Source organism: Acanthaster planci, linkage group LG06, assembly GCF_054643075.1.
Source record: "Acanthaster planci isolate LZ-2023a linkage group LG06, COTS_SCS, whole genome shotgun sequence".
In the NCBI taxonomy this organism is placed as follows: domain Eukaryota; kingdom Metazoa; phylum Echinodermata; class Asteroidea; order Valvatida; family Acanthasteridae; genus Acanthaster; species Acanthaster planci.
In genome coordinates, this window is record NC_141782.1 from 14,408,655 (window position 1) to 14,427,298 (window position 18,644).

The 18,644-nt window shown below is 40.1% G+C and overlaps 1 protein-coding gene across 1 annotated transcript in view; it reads right to left on the reverse strand.

Moving 5' to 3' along the window:
- Positions 1-10,939, reverse strand: part of LOC147798847 (uncharacterized) — a 41,718-nt gene extending 30,779 nt beyond the window's left edge. Inside the window, exons 1-4 of the mRNA XM_087137820.1 lie at positions 10,435-10,939; positions 7,490-7,603; positions 6,240-6,356; positions 1,527-1,678 (exon numbers count right to left, since the gene is read on the reverse strand). Of these exons, the coding sequence (XP_086993946.1) occupies positions 1,527-1,678; positions 6,240-6,356; positions 7,490-7,603; positions 10,435-10,816 (765 nt within the window). The 5' untranslated portion in view covers positions 10,817-10,939. The remainder of the gene's footprint in view (positions 1-1,526; positions 1,679-6,239; positions 6,357-7,489; positions 7,604-10,434) is intronic.
- Between the last annotated feature and the right edge of the window lie 7,705 nt (positions 10,940-18,644).

The following is an 18,644-nucleotide window of genomic DNA, read 5'->3' on the forward strand; positions in this document are numbered from 1 at the left end:
ACTAATTCTTTCGAGATTTTGTCGTTTCTCTGATACAACTGTTTTAAAGGAATAAGGTGGGGGAAGTACTGTCGCCATACAAATTTTGTTGCAAGAACAAAAGCATTTTCTTGAGTGAAAAAGACACTTTATTCTATGAAACAGACATGGAAATAACACAGTTGCAGGAAATACAGAGAGACTAGTCAGTAGTCAAAATGGAAGGAAAGGGAAGACTCCACCAAGTGGGCGTGTTCGACGCACCCAGCTGCATCTGTAATAAAGCGCGTAATCACTCGCTTACAATCCATCGCTTTTTCCTCAAATAAAGTGTTTTTCCCTCGTCAGAACTATCCGGCCCCCTCCAAAAAGTGCTGTTTCCTCTACAAAATTTTGTTTCCTTGACAAGTTTTTGCTTTTCCCTGAACAAATTCGTTTGCGAAAACATTGCATTTTTACCGAGTCCTGTTATAAACACAATGAAAAGTACTGTGCCAATAAGGATGGTCCACAATGCAGTGCGCCACTGTTGTCATGGATAAGCCCTAGTCGACAGTCTCATTCGCCAATGCGCTGTGAGCAGGAGAGTTAAAATTTTTCGGAATGTTTGTTTCTTTTGGTTCAAAATTCCGAATTACTTATGGAGAATGGGTATCTGGTAGTCAAACTGATGGTTGTTGTGTGGTGTAGGGAACTACTCAGTCACATAACTCCAAGTTACCAAAGTGCGCTAAATCGCGGTAGCGTGTCGACCACAAACTTGAAAAGTGACCTTTGCGGCAAAATCTTGCTAGCGCACTGTATTATGAGTCGCCTGTATTGAGACTGAAGCTCAAGAGCATGGCACTTTGGAAGCCGTGAACATATATATGAAAGTGCAAATTATTTGGATCGATCACAGCCTTCAAAGGCAATGTTTCTCTCAATCTCCAACTTCCAGATGATTTGGGCAGAAACAAAGTGGCAGATCAAATAGCAACAAGAGGGCGTGATAGACACAGGGATCTTTCAAGAATTAGGACACATACTCAACATAACATGCTACTCAGTTGTCGGAGAATATTGAAAACACACTTTAGCCCTTGAAATGACTGGACAAAGTATTATTTTCAGATTTTCTTTTAATTAAAATGTCAAACTACAAGTACTTTAAAAATTGGTAAAACTTGAAATAAATGAATAAATCCCGAACAGAATACAGAGAAATCAATCAAATCATAATTTCTTGCCGTAATTTTCATTATTTGAATACAAAACAAAATAGAATTTCTTGAAGTAAAACCGTAACTACAAAACCGGATGGAAATTAGACTTTATTAGAAACAAAGGACATTACTTTAACTGATGATGAGTAATTATGCAAGTGTGCCGTCTGAGGACGGAATTGTATTTCTCAAATCTAACATTTAAGCACATGATGATCTAAAGCAGGGAGAAAGTTTGCCTGCATTAGTTAAGGCTATTTTTTTTACGAATTTGACCTGGCAAATGTGAATAGATTGAGACGTGATCGATGGATAAATAGTTAATCAACAAAAGATACTTACAATCCAACCTCCCTGTAGGCCCATCCAACGTGATCCATTCGTCTTCATATCACAGTAGACCTGCAAGCCATTTTGATACTGCATTGGGTAGATGGTGTACACGTCGCTGGTATTGTACCCTGCATCTAACCACTCCTGGCAGTCAGTAATACCTATAGAGAAACAAGTTGGTAAGAAACGTACTAATTAAACCGTACGGTTTAATACATCGTGACCTTTGTTTTTTTTGGGGTAGTCTTATAGGATGTGCAATTTGCAATACAGCTCCACTTGTCTGGCACCTAAACCAAGATTCATCAATGTTATTTTTTAAAAGGACAATCCCATCCAGCTAGCCATTGGAGTGAGGGCAAGTATTTTGTTTTATAGTCTATACCTCTTGGACTTTCCATTTTGTACTTTTCCGTAATCTGAAAACCAGATGTGACTCAGAAAAGTCTTGCTTTAGAAAAAAAACAACAGAAATTAATGTCAGCTTTTGCAACACCCGTGTATTTCATCTTTCGGTCCAATTCATTGGGATAGTTGACATGGTGTGTTGATAAACCAAATCAAGGGACAAAATGAACTGAGTCAACTGTGTGTGAAAGATGCGGAAACAGAATATAAGTTTTCCTGACCAATTTCAGCAAAAAGCCGTTCAATTTAACACAAAGCCCATTTAAATTTGTGGTTAAAAGAATGATCCTTGATATGAACATTCAATTATCATCAAATCATTCGTCATTGAGTATTCGTTCGGGAAATACGTTACTCCAAATTCCAAACGTAGGTTCCTTTGCTAATGTTCGTCAAAGGGCTTAGAAAGACATTGATCAGGCATTTGATTTAGTCAATATGCAATTTCTTTGACATTTGAGAATTCAAATTCGTTCAAGTGATCGAACGTTTTCTGAATCCTATATAAAATCTGATTTCCAAGCAAAAAAAACTAATAATGTGGATCTTGAAATAGCTTTTGTCGTCATCTAAACAACGAGTAAGCATAAAATATGAAATTAATTGAAATAATTGACAATATTGCACATAGATAAAAAATATAACAGCACATGTTAAAATATTGTAACGGACTGAGCAGTAAGGACACATGGAAGTGGGGTGCCCCAGAAAGGCAGCAACTTAAAAAATATAATTTACCAAAGGCCAACAAACTTTGTTCACGAGCAAAAAGTGCATACATTCACACAGGAATTCCAGAGGACCCTCAACCAAGGACTTGCAAAGAAAGAAAAGGCGCGGATGGTTGTTAAATTGCACAATAATTATGCACGAAGCATTAGGGCGTGGCTCTACACAAATTACATGACTACGGATGAAAATTAACAAGATTAACGGAGGATAGACAGATTCAACGAAGTGGTGCGAGGGGCTGGAGCTAAAAGCACAAATGTGCTTGAACAAGGCTAGAACAAAATACAAACCAACTTAAGTTGGGGGGAGAAGCAAAATTACAGAGACTTATCTGCTTAACGAAGAAAACCAAAGACTACTAAAAGTTGAACTCCACCAACCGCTGCCAGTTGATAAGAGGCAGAATGACCACACCCCGAATCAAGGCCACCGATATTTATGCCCTCATACAGTCTGCCTGAGTGGTTCTCAATGAACACTATGTGAGAACTATGTTCATGTGCAACAAAAGACAGTGTCCAACCTCTGTGCATAGCTGCACCCGCCTGCAATAACCTTTGTCGACACTTGGCGCCAAACATGTCTCACCAAGAGTAGGGAGCTTGAGTACAACAATTGAATTAACTCAGTTTGGTACAAATATCAAAAGGTTATACATACTTTTACGAACAAATGAACAATAAGCGGGAAAGTACAAGGTTAAAAATGACTGGATGAAGAATAAAAGAAACAGAGAAGATGAGGGAAGATTGGATGTCAGACCACCGAAGGCCAAGACCTCAAACCAAAACCCATCCATTACAATGAAAAACGACGCAAGCAGACACCAGGGCCAAGCCATGCGTACAGACAGACAGATAAGACCAGAATTGGAGAGGAGGGAAGACTACAAAAACACCCAAAATGGGATGAAGCGAAACAATGACATGAGCAGAAATGACCAGACCGACCTGCCAGAAAACAACCAAATAGAGAGTAGGAAAGCAACATGTTAGGAAACAAAGCGTGCTCTTTAAGTGACCTTAAAAGTCTTTTGAGGGGCATTAGAATCAAGGAATTACGAAGTTCAGCAGATAGCTAAAAGTGTTCAGCGAAATTGAATGATAAAGCTAGAAACATTACTGCCAGGAAACCGAATTGGAAAAGGGGGGAAAAAACAGACCAAACCGAACCGTAGCCTTCGCACGAATATGAATACGTGTTCATGAAATTTAGCCCGTTTTTGTGGTTTTTTGTGGTTTGTGTGTGTGAGTTTGTTTCTGCATTCAATTGGGGGCCTTGAACAATGGAGGACAATAAGGTCCCCGATTGACAGAGGGTCCCCGATTGACAACTGTACAAAACATATGGGTGGTCCTGTAAAAAAGTTAAAGTACAAACAAAAGAGGAACAATAGGGGGTCCCCAGTTGCAGGCAAATACACACTTCTGTGGGTGTGTGTGTGTTTTTTGTCTGAAATAAGCCTGGAAAACCTATACATATAAAATTAAAAATGGAAAGTAATACAGTTTCCCATGCCCATGTAAAGACTCTTTTTCTTCCAGATATTGATGCATGAAATTGTTAAACCGCAAAATGGATGTGTAGATATGTCATTCGGATATTCCCTCTCCAGGCTCTTTGTTTATAAGGGGCACATGGACCATTCCCAGTGAAAACACTCCTAAAACGTCGAAGTGAGTTAATATGTGCTTCATTTATTCTGCGTGAGTAATGTTCACATGCGATTCCTTTATTTCGCGTGAGTAGTGTTAACCCTTTCAGCGCCAGTCACTCTCTGTGCTATCCCCTTTCAATACCAACGCACAAAAAGACAAACTACCAGCTCAATACCACAACCTAATAATGGTCAATATGCTTGCATACTGCCCTCAATAGATTGTATGGGCATAACGTGGCTTTGAAATGCAATGAGTGATAAACCAATATTGACAAAGCGGACTACTTGTTGAGACCAACCTAATCACTTAGTTTCAAAATGTGAATATTCTTAGTGGTTATCACGAGCAGAAAAAAGAAGGTAAATAGTAAACTCCAGGATGATATCGGAGGTCTACATCAACACAACAGACGCAATACGGTCGTTTCACAATAGTGCGCCTCCGAGAGTTTGGAACGCTTTGGCCAATCACAATGCGCAAAATCTGTTGTGGTTGGCCAAGGCGTTGCAAACCCTTCGAGGCACTCCACCCCCCCCCCCCCGTTTCAATGTTGGGAAACAATCAGCATCATGCTGGTCTGCTTCTACCTTAACATTGAAGGGAGGGAATGGGATTTCTTGTCAACTGGAAGAAACATTAGCAAAAATTGGCAAATAGTTGACGGATTACAGAGATCTGAGGAGTGAAACTTCCCAAAGCGGTGGTGCAGGTGCTTTCTCAAGATCAACTGGAACTATATCTGAGCATTGATCTTTAAAAACAACCCTAAAAATGAACTTTCGCGTAATATGTTGTATTCTTCTTTGGCTAAATCAAAGATTATTTTGTCCCCGTTTTCATTTTTCATAGATACTGTGGCGAAATTATGGTAAGGCGTTAGGACGCCCTCTATTTATCTAATTTATGCTAATGTTCCCCGGGCCGCACAGCTATAAAAACCGCGTGCGGTGGCGGGAAAGTGGGTCTTGTCAGTTGCGTGTTTCAATTCGGTCGCGTGTTCCACGTCAGTCCCGTGTTTCAGAAGTCAGTCCCGTACGTGTTCCACGTCAGTCCGGAGTGAGTGTTCCAGTCAGTTCCCGGTGAGTTTCTCGTCAGTCCTGAGTCAGTTACCAGTCAATCTCGTCAGTACGAGTCAGTTTCCTGTGAGTTATTAGTTAGTCCGCGTCAGTACCCGTCAGAAGTCCCGTTCTACGTTGAAGATTTTTCCAGCCAATCACCCGATCTTTAAACCTTATTAGGCGACCCAATAAAGGCAATACCCGTCTCGTAATTATATGGATTTATTTTACAAGGTATGCAAACATAATCGGAGGTGATTATAAGTTGAGCCCCTGGTAAGGCGACGTTTTCGCCTGTCGAGGCGACCAGAGCTGAATAAACCAGGTCCTACTTATATGGTACATGACCAAGCCAGTGTGTTGATTTAGAAGGTCCATCCCCCGAGGTTGCCCCTTCCCCGTGCCATTGCCCGATCCTGCAGTACCGAGGAAGTGACTGGAAGTCGTCTGCGACCGCCTGGCGGTAGGCTGCCGCAGAACGGACCTGCACCCATGGCCTACTCCACTGCCGCTCGTCGGGTGGGCCGAGGGCAAGCCCGGGCATCGTCAGACCCAACCGCCACAATACTTCAATATTTATGAGCAAAATTGTCACTAAATACCAGTGTTCATTGAGCACAGAGAGTTTTGAAATTTTATTGTGCATGACCTCCTTTTTCATTTAGTTATTGATTAATGTGTAAGACAACAAGAAGTAACCCTTTGTCAAAAAAATAATAAGCGATCTAAGGTTTCTCGATGTCAAAATCAAACCATTGAAATCTGTACAGTGTTTTCCCAGAATATTATTCCAACAGCGGGACCTTCAAAATGTCTGGTTTTAGATACCAGAAAACATTCTTTTTTTTTAAATTTCAACTCACCTGTCGATCTTAGCATGTCGGTTGCTGAATCCGGTGTGTCGGTTCCATTACTCGACTGGTTGCTTGTCGCACTCGGTTGCTCACTTGTCGTTCTAGTTTCATCATCAGATGATGTAACTAGATGAGAAAGCATATCGATGTAGACATCAATAAAAGTAAGCTATTCAATTTGGATCCAGGAAAAGGATGAGATTCTGTTAAATTCAACATGACAACAACGTTAAGAAAAGATCCCTTCTTTTCCTGTAGTGTTATACGCTCATTGATATTTCCTCGCACGCGCGTTTCATCGAATCACATTTTTAATACGAACCCATATCAGGTCTAGATGGACAGCTGCTGCATTTTCATTTCTTTTAATTCAACTATTCACGGTGTATTTTCACTGTTCTTAGTTGCAGTTGACCCAAAGCCATCAAATCAAGTGGGTCTTGGCCGCGGTATTTATGTTTTTACGGGACTTGTAATTTTAGAGTTAGAGTTCCTAGAGTTTGGAACGCGTTGGCTAATCACAATGCGCAAAATCTGTTGTGGTTGGCCAAGGCGTTGCAAATCCTTCGAGGCGCTCCACCCCCCCCCCTTTCAATGTTGAGAGACAATCAGCATCATGCCGGCCTGCTTTTACCTTAACATTGAAGGGAGGGAATGGGATTTCTTGTCAACTGGAAGAAACATTAGCAAAAATTGGCAAATAGTTGACGGATTACAGAGATCTGAGGAGTGAAACTTCCCAAAGCATCCAAGGACACACATTGGCTTATCACATGTCTTGCAAATCAAGCAGGTTTGCTTATTCCGATCTTGGTGCAGGTGCTTTCTCGAGATCATCTGGAACTATAGCATTGATCTTTAAAAACAACCCTTAAAATGAACTTTCGTGTCATATTTTCAATTCTTCTTTGGCTAAATCAAAGATTATTTTGCCCCCGTTTTCATTTTGTTTAAATAGAAACTTCAATATTTATGAGCAAAATTGTCACTAAGTACCAGTGTTCATTGAGCACAGAGAGTTTTGAAATTTTGTTGTGCTTGACCTCCCTTTTTTCATTTAGTTATTGATTAATGTGTAAGACAACAAGAAGTAACCCTTTGTCAAAAAAATAATAAGCGATCTAAGGTTTCACGATGTCAAAATCAAACCACTGAAATCTGTACAGTGTTTTCCCAGAATATTATTCCAACAGCGGGACCTTCAAAATGTCTGGTTTTAGATACCAGAAAACATTCTTTTCTTTTAAATTTCAACTCACCTGTCGATCTTAGCATGTCGGTTGCTGAATCCGGTGTGTCGGTTCCATTACTCGACTGGTTGCTTGTCGCACTCGGTTGCTCACTTGTCGTTCTAGTTTCATCAGATGATGTAACTAGATGAGAAAGCATATCGATGTAGACATGAATAAAAGTAAGCTATTCAATTTGAATCCAGGAAAAGGATGAGATTCTGTTAAATACAACATGACAACAACGTTAAGAAGCGATCCCTTCTTTTCCTGTAGTGTTATACGCTCAATGATATTTCCTCGCACGCGCGTTTCATCGAATCACATTTTTAATACGAACCCATATCAGGTCTAGATGGACAGCTGCTGCATTTTCATTTCTTTTAATTAAACTATTCACGGTGCATTTTCACTGTTCTTAGTTGCAGTTGACCCAAAGCCATCAAATTAAGTGGGTCTTGGCCGCGGTATTTATGTTTTTACGGGACTTGTAGTTTTATACCCGAATTACTTAAAAATTATAAAACGCCTGCCGTCTTCCCACATTTAGTAAATGTGGCTCGTAAAAAGTAACTTGAATTGAACAGGAATGCGATTTATCAGTGTTTGGAGCAGTCTTTCTAGACTCATTAGAATGCTACCATTTTTATTCGAATCTTCCAGAGGTAATACTCATCATAACGCCTATGAAAACGGTCTTTAGCTTCACGCTGACGCGACCGCTACAACTCTAAATCAACCTACATGTATTTACTATTCGATACCTATTATAATTACGGAAGTGTATAAGGGCCATTGCAAAATTTTATTTTCGAGTTACTATCTCGCCGCGGCGGGTTAAAATAATGAATGTTTATCTCGCCGCGGCGAATTATAAGATCTTGCCACGGCGTTAAATTGATTTCCCGCCACAGCGAATATTTCATTAGCATATATTAGCATTCATTAGCAATATTTTATTGCATAAGTCCTATTCAGCGCGCCGTTTTCAAATGTATCTTTAGGGTGAAATACAATGCCATGTGGTTTTAGATTGCTAATTGGAACAAAAGGAGATGTTAGATTTCAACCGCAAAGATTGATCTCCAACACAAAAGAAATCTTATTTCGTGGTGTGAACTTCCATATTCAGGTGAAGGATAGACTGTTTTTAATTTCTTCCTACATTTTGCCAAACCAACGCAAGCAGACTTGAGAGTTACATTTGAACTTCATTCGTCAAAATTTATTCAATTATAGTGCTTAAAATGGAGAGCAAAACCACTTTTACAAACGAAACGCATGAAATACTGAACAGCTCTGGATGCTCAAAGGATTTAGAGTTACTTAGTGCCCTAATTTCCAAATATAGTATAAGTGCACATGTGTCATGCGCACGGGGTCGAAAATGTCGACCCGTGTTCAGATGTAAAAATAAACTACAAACAATAAGTTATGTATTTGCCCTTCCCGGCGCCCTGCGCTGTGTGGGTGGTTCGTGACAAGTGAACGCATGGATGTGAGGTCTCGAGCTTATTGATTTCAATCCAGTGGACAAAAAAGTGTGTGTTAGTTTCCATTCACCTTCACTTCACTTTTCGTTTTGCTTGTTGAAATCTCCTAAATTATAGCAGATTTTAACGTTAATGATATCAACATCGAGGTTTGCTCCAAAATGGTAACAAATATTGGACAAAAATATGCATTGGCGTCGCGAGATTTTTTTTTTTTTGGCATGGCGGAGGCCGCAAACCAGCTAGTTAAAACAATAACATTTAGCTTCAGGAAGGGGGTCATTTTTTTTCCTTTTTTTTTAAAGCAACTAATTCTCTTCTATTTCATTTCTAGTTTTTGTTCTTTAGCTGTTTTCTGTTTTCCTTTTTTCCCTTTTTGTTTGTATAAATGGGATTATTTGTATAAGTATAAATGAAAATTTCACGTTGCAGCAAGATCGTATACTTCGCCGCGGCGAGATAGTAACTTCAATTTGTTTTTGCAAGTGGCCCTTATACGCTTCCTTACACCACCTTCAAAAAGGCTTTATTCATTACTGTTGACTGATGACTGCTGGTAAAACAGGGGTTATATGCTCGGGCAATACATTCAATACATTTTCAGAATTTTGGTTTTTCTGAGTGATCATAAAAATACTGTACAACTCTGTCACGGGCCCCTTTGGATAAAAATTGTGAAAGCTCTCACAATATGACATGGGACTCCGACTCAGTCTGAATCAGTATTTACTTGATAACAAGGCTTGTATGTTGCCTTTTCAAGGACTTTGCTTTCTTCTGTATTAGAGTATAGTTTTGAAATCTGAGCTAGGAAGGGAAATGTGGTAGATTCAATGTTGAATCTGGACATGGGCGTAAATCCAAGGGATGGGTATATATTCCCCCACGGTTTGAGGTGGGGGTGGGCTATTGAATCATCCCCAACTGAAGATTTTTTAGACTTCCAAGGAAAAAATGCATTCAATGTCATTGATAAAGGAAAAACAATTGTGAAATACACGTTATAGATGAATATCAATATATCATTAACATTGACCTTTATACACGTATAGAGTCGTACGATGTCAATCCCCCTCCCCGCGTTCAAATTTTCATAGCTGGGCAATTATATATAACAGGTTTTTGCCCTTACCCAGCGTATATTAATAAACACTGTATACTCAGTGCTTGTCCGAGAGCTTGCGAAAAAAACCTCACAAGCTTTACTCGGGTGGGACTCGAACCCACGACCTCCTGCCTACTAGTGCAGATGTCTTAACCACTCGACCACCGAGCTTGCCGGGGTCGGCTGGCCGGTCCGAGTCAAATGAAGCAGCGGGTACCGCGAACTATTTTCAAGATGTATTTTTTTTTTTTTTTTTGGCTGGGCAAGTTATCCCTCTCACCCTTCCTCACCCCCCCCCCATTTCCAGATTTACGCCTCTTAATATGGAGTTCCTTGGCAGAAGAATACAGGGGTAGATGGAATGATTCAGTACTTACCGTCATCTAAGACCATGCAGTCACTAGTGCCATTCAGTGAGTATCGAGGCGTGTCTGCATCGTCATCCAAGTACACACTTCCTTGGACTGTGCTAAAGTTTCCAGGATGCTCTCGTCTGGTAGCAATGTTCATCTCGCACGTCTTGTTGCAGTCATTGAAGTTAATTGATTTGCATCGTTCATCTAAGCTGCAGATCCGTCTGCAAATGACACTAGAACGAACAGGTCTACGTGCATAGGTAAAACCACGCAGTGCGTGGTTTTCCGCGACGTAAAAGGTTTTTCGGAGTGGATTACACTGGTACCCAAAGGCTATTAAAATAACCGTCCCCAGACTCAGTGTCAGCCTCAAAACTACGAAACCAGCGTCTGGTTTCGCCATTTTTAAATTTCCCGAAATGTTCTGTTCCGTATTCTAAGATGTAGGTTCGGGCAACAGAAGAGAAGATTATTTCTGATAGAAAACAAGGTGTTGACGATTCCATGCAGTTGCCAAACTGCTATGTGGAAGATCATGGTGAAATGCCAATGTCTAGCTCCGCCCATCATGACGTCAGCCTCAAGCACGACCAGGGACTGGTCAGGACTTTTTTCAGCTCCTCGTAACAATTAAAATTCTGGAAAACTAAAGGCATCTACTTCATAACCATTGACAACTAAAACGCAGTGTGTTGATAGGACCATTAAAAGATGTTTTCCTGTTAGATCGGCAGTGTTTGGCTACTTCAAAAACCACTGCATTTGTAGCATCCTTTAAGTTTCTGTTTCAAATCATTTATAATTGTATTTTGTTTGCCCTCTCAATATACTTGTATTTCAAATTCTTCGTGAATGTGTTTACATCCTGTTTTGAGATTTATATCCTTTCTATTGGTTCAAAGCATTTTGTTCACATTAATATTCTAATTTCCTTTAATTTGTCCTGTCTCTGCAGTGAGTGTTAAAAATGAGCAGTTGGGCACACAAGGACTCTGTAGCCTTTTAATGCTATTGTGAGCAGAAGGCGCGGTGGAGGCAATGAAAAATTGAACGCTGCCTGGCAAATAATGGCCACTGTCGAATTGCCTTCGAAGCCATTAATAATGCATTACACTGCTTGGCTGTGCTGGCTTTAAAAATGTACCTATTGTACTCTTATACAATAATACTTGACGGACCTGCCCCCACCCCTTCCCTGCAAGAAGGTTTTAACAAAATAAAACAGAATTTTGTACTGTAACAAAATTACAAAGCCCTTAAAAGGTCCTCCATATTGAGCCCCACCCTGTCGAAAAGGCCATGAAGGTTTCAGCAGCTCGAGATCACTACAACACGGATTATTTCATTCTTCGTTTTGGTACGATTCTACCTCTGATATAAACTTTCTGGTCCGTTTTTACGAAGAAACCTACACGTGAATTTCGAAAAAATATAGTTCTGGCGTAATCGCAAGAGAAATTTCTCCTTTTACCTAAACTGCATAAACTAGTATTTTTCAACAACTCTTTGGGGAACAGAAAGCTTGATATAATTATATACCTGAAACCTCAAATTAGAGGGGACCGAGTTGTTGATTAGCAAACAATGATTGATCAATGGTTACATTTACGCCCTTCTGTTCAATGTGTTCTTTGGTTTGGTTTGGTTTGGTTTGGTTTGGTTTGGTTTGGTTTGGTTTGGTTTGGTTTGGTTTGGTTTGGTTTATTATTAAAACTCAATAGCAGCCACAGGCTGAATTACTGAGAGTTTTACAAATTTTTAATTTACGATTACGAAACTGACTTGAATGAGATTCAAACTTGCAACGGGCGGAACAGGAAATGCATATATAGAAATGGCCTTTTTAACCAAATAATTTAGAGAGTTTTACTTCGCACAAACAACTTTCCATTATCTCTGGTTGTGTCTAACCTTAAGCAGTAAGAAATGAAACCTTGACAAAACCCTTGGTAGCTGTAGCAGACAGCGGCTGAAATTACGCCCACTCAAAATGTTCCAGGTAATGTGCTGTCATACATAGTGTCCAAACTAATTAATAATCGTTTAAATAGTTTATGCTGGCTCTGCACTCGCTCGGTTACCATGGTGCCAACACAATTAAATAGTGGTACAAAGAGTAGAGTGCAATTTACCTCTCCTAAAAACTCAATTAACATTTGGTGAAGAGTATGAAACACACCGGTTAACGTCAGTGTTTCGCGCTGTATATTCGCTGCGTTTCACTACACCCATTTGTAATTCATTTTATGTGTGACAAAAATAAAGCTCTTTTAAATTAACAGAATATTGAGACAAATGATACCATTTGACCTGGTAGTGGCACTAGAAATCTTCTAAAATACCCCTGGAAGGATTTATCAACCGTTTCTGCAGGCTATGTCAGTCATGCCGACCCAGTTCTGTGATTTTTTTCCACTCTGCTGAAATCCCCTTAATTTTAAAACCATCATTAAAATTATTTCAGACTGGGAACCAAAACTTCAGTTGCCTTGATATCAATACCATGTATGTACTGAGGACTTTCAAGGACCATTGTAAAAAAACAAAAAACAAATACTGCCTCCAAATTTTGACTCTTTAATATGTGTCATTGACTTTTGGGGTCAGGAGTCAAACAGCTCAACGCCGTCTACGTTTCTTTTTAGATATTGGTGCAGAAAGTTGTGAGGGGAGAGGAAAACGTTTGACGTAAATGATTAATATGAGTTAAATTACCGAAAACATGTACAATGGAGACCATACACAGTCATGGAATGATTGACTGGTAATAAGTAGTCCAGAGAAAACATTCAAGGGGTCTCTGCCTGCCAAGACAAAAGATTTTGCTGACCAATTTGAATTTGCCATTTGGTCCTAATCTTAATGTTGATTAAGCCCGTGCTTTGTTGCAAGACAAAACATACTGGTCCAGCCATTTATACCGATGATACAAAATAAGTCTTGAGCCATCGTGAACTTACCTACTAGGAATGAGACAGCCATATTTAAAAGGGGGGGGGTCATTAACCTTTTCAGCACCAGCCCCTCTCTGTACCATCCCCCTTGAATGCCAACCCACAGAGAGATAAATGACCGGCTTAATACCTAACCTGATATGGTACATGCATCCATACTGCCCTCTGCAGATTGTATGGGCATAACCTGACTTTCTATGCGATGAGTAATAAACCAACATTGACACAGTGGAGTAGTTACAACAAACTTGTAGAGACCAACCTAATCACTTAGTCTGCCTTTGATGTTCTCAGAACCGAATTTTCCCAAACGAATACTCTTATTAGTTGGCACTATCCGGAAAAATTAAGTGTTCCGCTCCAAAGTACAAGTATAATTATTGCTTTCATTGGACAGAACGCCAACCCCCCCCCCCTTCAATGTTGGGAGAAGCTCTGCTCCATGCTTGCTCGTTTCTACCAAAACTTTAAAAGGGGGGCAGAATTGTGATTTCTCGTCAAATACTCTGTTTTCTGATACTGGTTCTTTTAATTCTACCACAATATTAAAACCGGGAGGGATTGAATTGGGATTTTTATTCAAATAAGATAAAAACCAACAAAAAACTTGCAAATTGTTGACAGATTTAACGAATCACAGGAGTGGAATTTCTCAAAGTATCCCCATTGACAGCAGGCCTTGGGTCAGATAGAGTCGAAAGTCAAGATTTTATATGCTACGATTGGTGTCAAGACTATTATACACTATTCTTGCATTTAGATCACATATGTCTAGAAGATCCAAAATACTCGTTCCCACCACTTCACCGATATGTGAGCATGTGCATAGTACACACACTCCCACATGATTGATGTACTCAATGACAGTATTTGGTTTGCGGATGACATGATAACCTGTAGGAGGGTTTGTACATCGAACCTGCTTATTAGTTACACTACAGTTATCATAGTTTGTCAAGAGTGTCACACGCTGTTTATCCTACCATACAACACACAGTTGTCCTGACTTTTCATAAAAGCAGGGTTTATCTCCTTTAGCCATAGGAAACTTTTAGGGGTTTTGCAAACTGAGGAATTCCTTGAGTCTTGTTCATATCGCACAGTTCCACAAAAGCCAAAGCATAGATGGGTTAACCTATGAACAAGAGCAGGGCTGGTGTACCAATTATCAGCAAAGATGCAGTGCCCCTGATTTTCAAATTAACTTGACCGGGTGGAGGAACTGCAGAGGAATGATCAGCTACACTGTCTGTCTCTGAATCGTCACGTGATGTTTGTGCTTGTAACCCTGTGTACACAGTCCAGGTGCATGTGTACTCCGTTTCAGATTCGTTCATGGCGAAACACTTGATACCTCATTTGGTGTTTGCTTTCTTGGCATATACTTCTGGAATGATAGTCTCCCCTGGAATTTGATCATGGGCTCGTCAGGAGCAAGGTTTCAGCTGGGTCTGTAATTATGAAGAAACGAGGGTACTATTGTCTGAATGAATTGGCGGACTTTTGTCAGCTTGTCAGGAGAAGTGCCCATGCTTGGAACTGTTTGGTTATCGGTCAGCTAGGTGGAAGAATTAGAGAATTGCCGTGTTGCAAGACAGTGGTTGTTGGATAAATGGCACTGTGTACAATGACCCCAGTTGCTCCAGTACACATTGTAGTTAGGCCGCTTGTTGATACCTAGACACATTAGTAGTGCTACAAAGGCCACGATCTCTGGAATGGTGGTTGGAGACCAAGGACTTGGGTAGCTCGGTGACTTCTCCGCCATACTCTGCCTCAGCATAACGATTGGCTTCAGTGACCAGTAGCTCCCTCACCACTTACAAGAAAAATAACTGGACGCGATCTGCACTGGCGTGAAATCTATCCATTCTTCAGAATGTGATACCCCAGTGTTGCCTGTGAGAGAAACAAGGAAGACCCATTGTGCTGCTGAGGAACATGTATGGCATTTGGGTTGTACCTACTGCTGGCTGACAATCACCCCGATTATTCAGGCCGATCATTAGATGCATATTATACAATGAACGGTTTTCAAAAGGCGATTACTTTTCAACATGTTTGTAAGAAGAAAAAGTAACCCTTAATTGTATTTGTTAGGACACCAATCACTGTACAGGCTGAAATTAAAAGTGACCGGTCAACGCGGGATGAATGCCCTTCAAGCCATGATTTCGGTTGGACAATACTGGAGCATTAATATTCACATTCGATGTCGAAGCATAATCCATGACAAAACATTGTTTGGTTGGAAGGGATTTCCAAAACTTTCCTTTTCTACCAGCTTTGAAGTTTATGAACATCTTCATCCCAAATCAATAATGCAACACTTTCAGGAGAGGATGCCATATGTGGAGTATGGAACAAGATGGAAATAGATTAACGTTTACCAGGTAAACTTCTCCTATGGGGCTGGGCTCCTTCTTGTCATCCAAACCCAAACGCCAAAAAATTGTTTTTGCACCAGTGGCATATTCCTTGCTAGGTAGGCCTACTGCTTAATAAATGTTTTTTTTTTTGGGGGGGGGGGGGTTGGGGGGTATCAGTTCCCACCCCACACGGTATTGACATCCATAAATGCATCAGAAGCTAGCCATGCATTGTTTCGAACATTGAGGTGAGATTACGGGAATGAACGACATATTTATCAGACTTTTTACCTGTACGGGTACTGTCTTCCAATGTTTCTGCCACGAAAGTCCAGCTTTGCTCCACCCTCGCCGATAATCAGGTTTTGCAGCTGCCGATGATTACACTACCCTTTATTAAAAGCCTAAATCTTTGTATAGGCATTTTTTCCAGCAGACCATTTTAGAGGAAAAATAGTGGAAGATAAAGGAATCTCCCGGTACTTCCGGAAAAAGTAATCAAATTGCCCTTTAAATCCATTCCACTGCAAACTACATGATGTTTACTGGTGTATAATTATGTTTCGCTATATGAAGTTACAAGCTGCAATTGTCCAAGCAGTGCCAACAGGGCCAAAAAAATGGCTTGTGTTTGGGGTTGGTTGTGGTAATTGTCTTGGTGCTATATTCTCTGGCCTTCTCGCCTTATGGAGTGTGGATAACAGCGGCGTATCCAGCCCATAACGTGGTGAAGGGGGACAAATTCAAAAGGGAATGCGGCTTCTGGCTTAATATTCAACATTATGCATGTTGGGGAAGAAAACGTAACTGAAGCCTTTACGGCCCTGAGATCCTTACTTTTATTATTGTGGTGTTGTTTCCTCAGGGTTTTGGTGCTAATATGTGATAAATGAAATACCCTTCTTCATATTTGATTACAAAATCCGTAACCCCCCCCCCGCCGGATACGCCACTTGTCGATAATTATTTTAGTGGCGGATTCTTTCATGGTGTCCGAGGGCAGTTTCTAAGAACGCCCAAATCTCTTGATGATGTTTTCAGGTTCTTGGTCTCCATGGTGACACATTATTTTAATAGATCTAATAGATCTACTGTTAATTTTAACCAAGACCTGATTGCAGCGACGTGTACATTTTTTTCATATAAAAGAAAATACATACATGTATATTAGTGAATTATACATGTATATGTAGGCCTACAGTATGCAGAAAGGTTATGAACGAACTCAACGACTTAATGTTCAGTGCACTTGGAGAAATTGGGGACAATATAAAAAAAAATGCAGCCTCGTGTCTCCACATCAAAAACTTTCTCATGTGGCACAAGTCAGTAAAAGTGAAATTCTATTTTCCCTCGATATCTCCCGATTTTTTTAAACTCCCGGACCATTCACAAACTTCTCATACCAAAGTAATTGAATCACCTCCTAAGGCCATTCCACATAAAAAAGAAATAATTTATAATGGTGCAATATGTTTCCTTACGTAGTCAGAAGATGCATTTAGCACTGCTAACGGGGTCAAACAGTGGCTTGAGTTGGGGCTCATTTTGGTCATTGGGTCAGTACAAAGATCGACAGTTTCTCGCCATCTACAGTGTGAACAATCGTCTTTCGTGGTGTATGTCCAAGGGTTGTGTTAGATGTATCTTCTTTGCAGTTGTCAAAAACAACCGAATGTCTGATGAAACAGTTTTGTGGTCTCCACCCCATCAAATTAATTTGACCAGAAGAACTGATTCTAGCAGTTGCATATGATTCTTTTTCATATAAAACAAATGCATACGGAACAGAGAGGGTTATAAATTAATTTTGTAATGGCTCCTACAAGAAGTAGGCACAGTGCATCATTTAAGTTCTATTTGATGTTTGGTGAATTTGGTGAAGTTGGGAACAATATGCAGCCCCATCTCTTACAGGGCATTATGGCTCTACATTTTAAATGTTCTCATTTAACGCCAGACTGTATAGGAGTTTGATTAATGAGTGGTATTCTATTTTCCCTCTTGGCATAATGAGTATTCCCTTGTTTTTTTTTTTTACGAGCTGTCATCCAATCTCCAAAAGCACTAGTGTGACTTGATACCATATCTATAAAACGGCTCATGTTTTTCTCCATACAAAGCGGATTTGGAAAATTTAATGAGTTTGTGGAAAATTGTCATAATCGGCCCTTGTCAAGGTGGGCATATAAGTACCGCCCCCTGTTTTTAAATGGAATGTTTTATGAACATAAATCTGATGTGTCACATAATGTGCTGCCTTGTTGGTGACCGAGGTGATTGTGTTGTTGCTGATGCTACATGATTACAGGCTGCAATGTGCAATGGAATTATGTTGTTTCTTGAAATGTGAAAGGTCAGCGAAACACTCTGTTGGTTTTATGTATTTTCCTGGCATCCAAGCCCGGTTGGTGCACTCGTTGGCCGTGCGCTTGCCATCCAAGCTGTCATGTTTGAAAATTCTCTGGGAAGTAAATTTCAACTGTGTGACACAAACCAATTAATTGTTGATCAAGCTTTCCACAAATTTAAGGAAAACACCTCTCCAGCGTTGACCGGGAGATATATATGGTCCATTTCCTGAAATGTATTGAAGTTCTGATCTGCGAAAGCGCTGCAAATGAAGCGACGTACAATCACAAAGCAGCTATTAAATTACATGTACAATGTTTTTCCCTCGTTTAGATCGTAATGGTACAACCAGACGTGATAGTGCAAGTACCCTGCAATTGCTGGTTGTTGAAAAAAAAAAAAAAGAATTGTACAATTTCAGATGAACTTGCACGTGCATAGGGTTTTTTTGGAAACAAACATTAAAAAATTCAGAAATTTAAAAACAAAACGGTGCTGCAAGTTTGCTTTTTTCTGATTCTGATGCCATCTCAACTTTCAGAGCATCGTAACTACT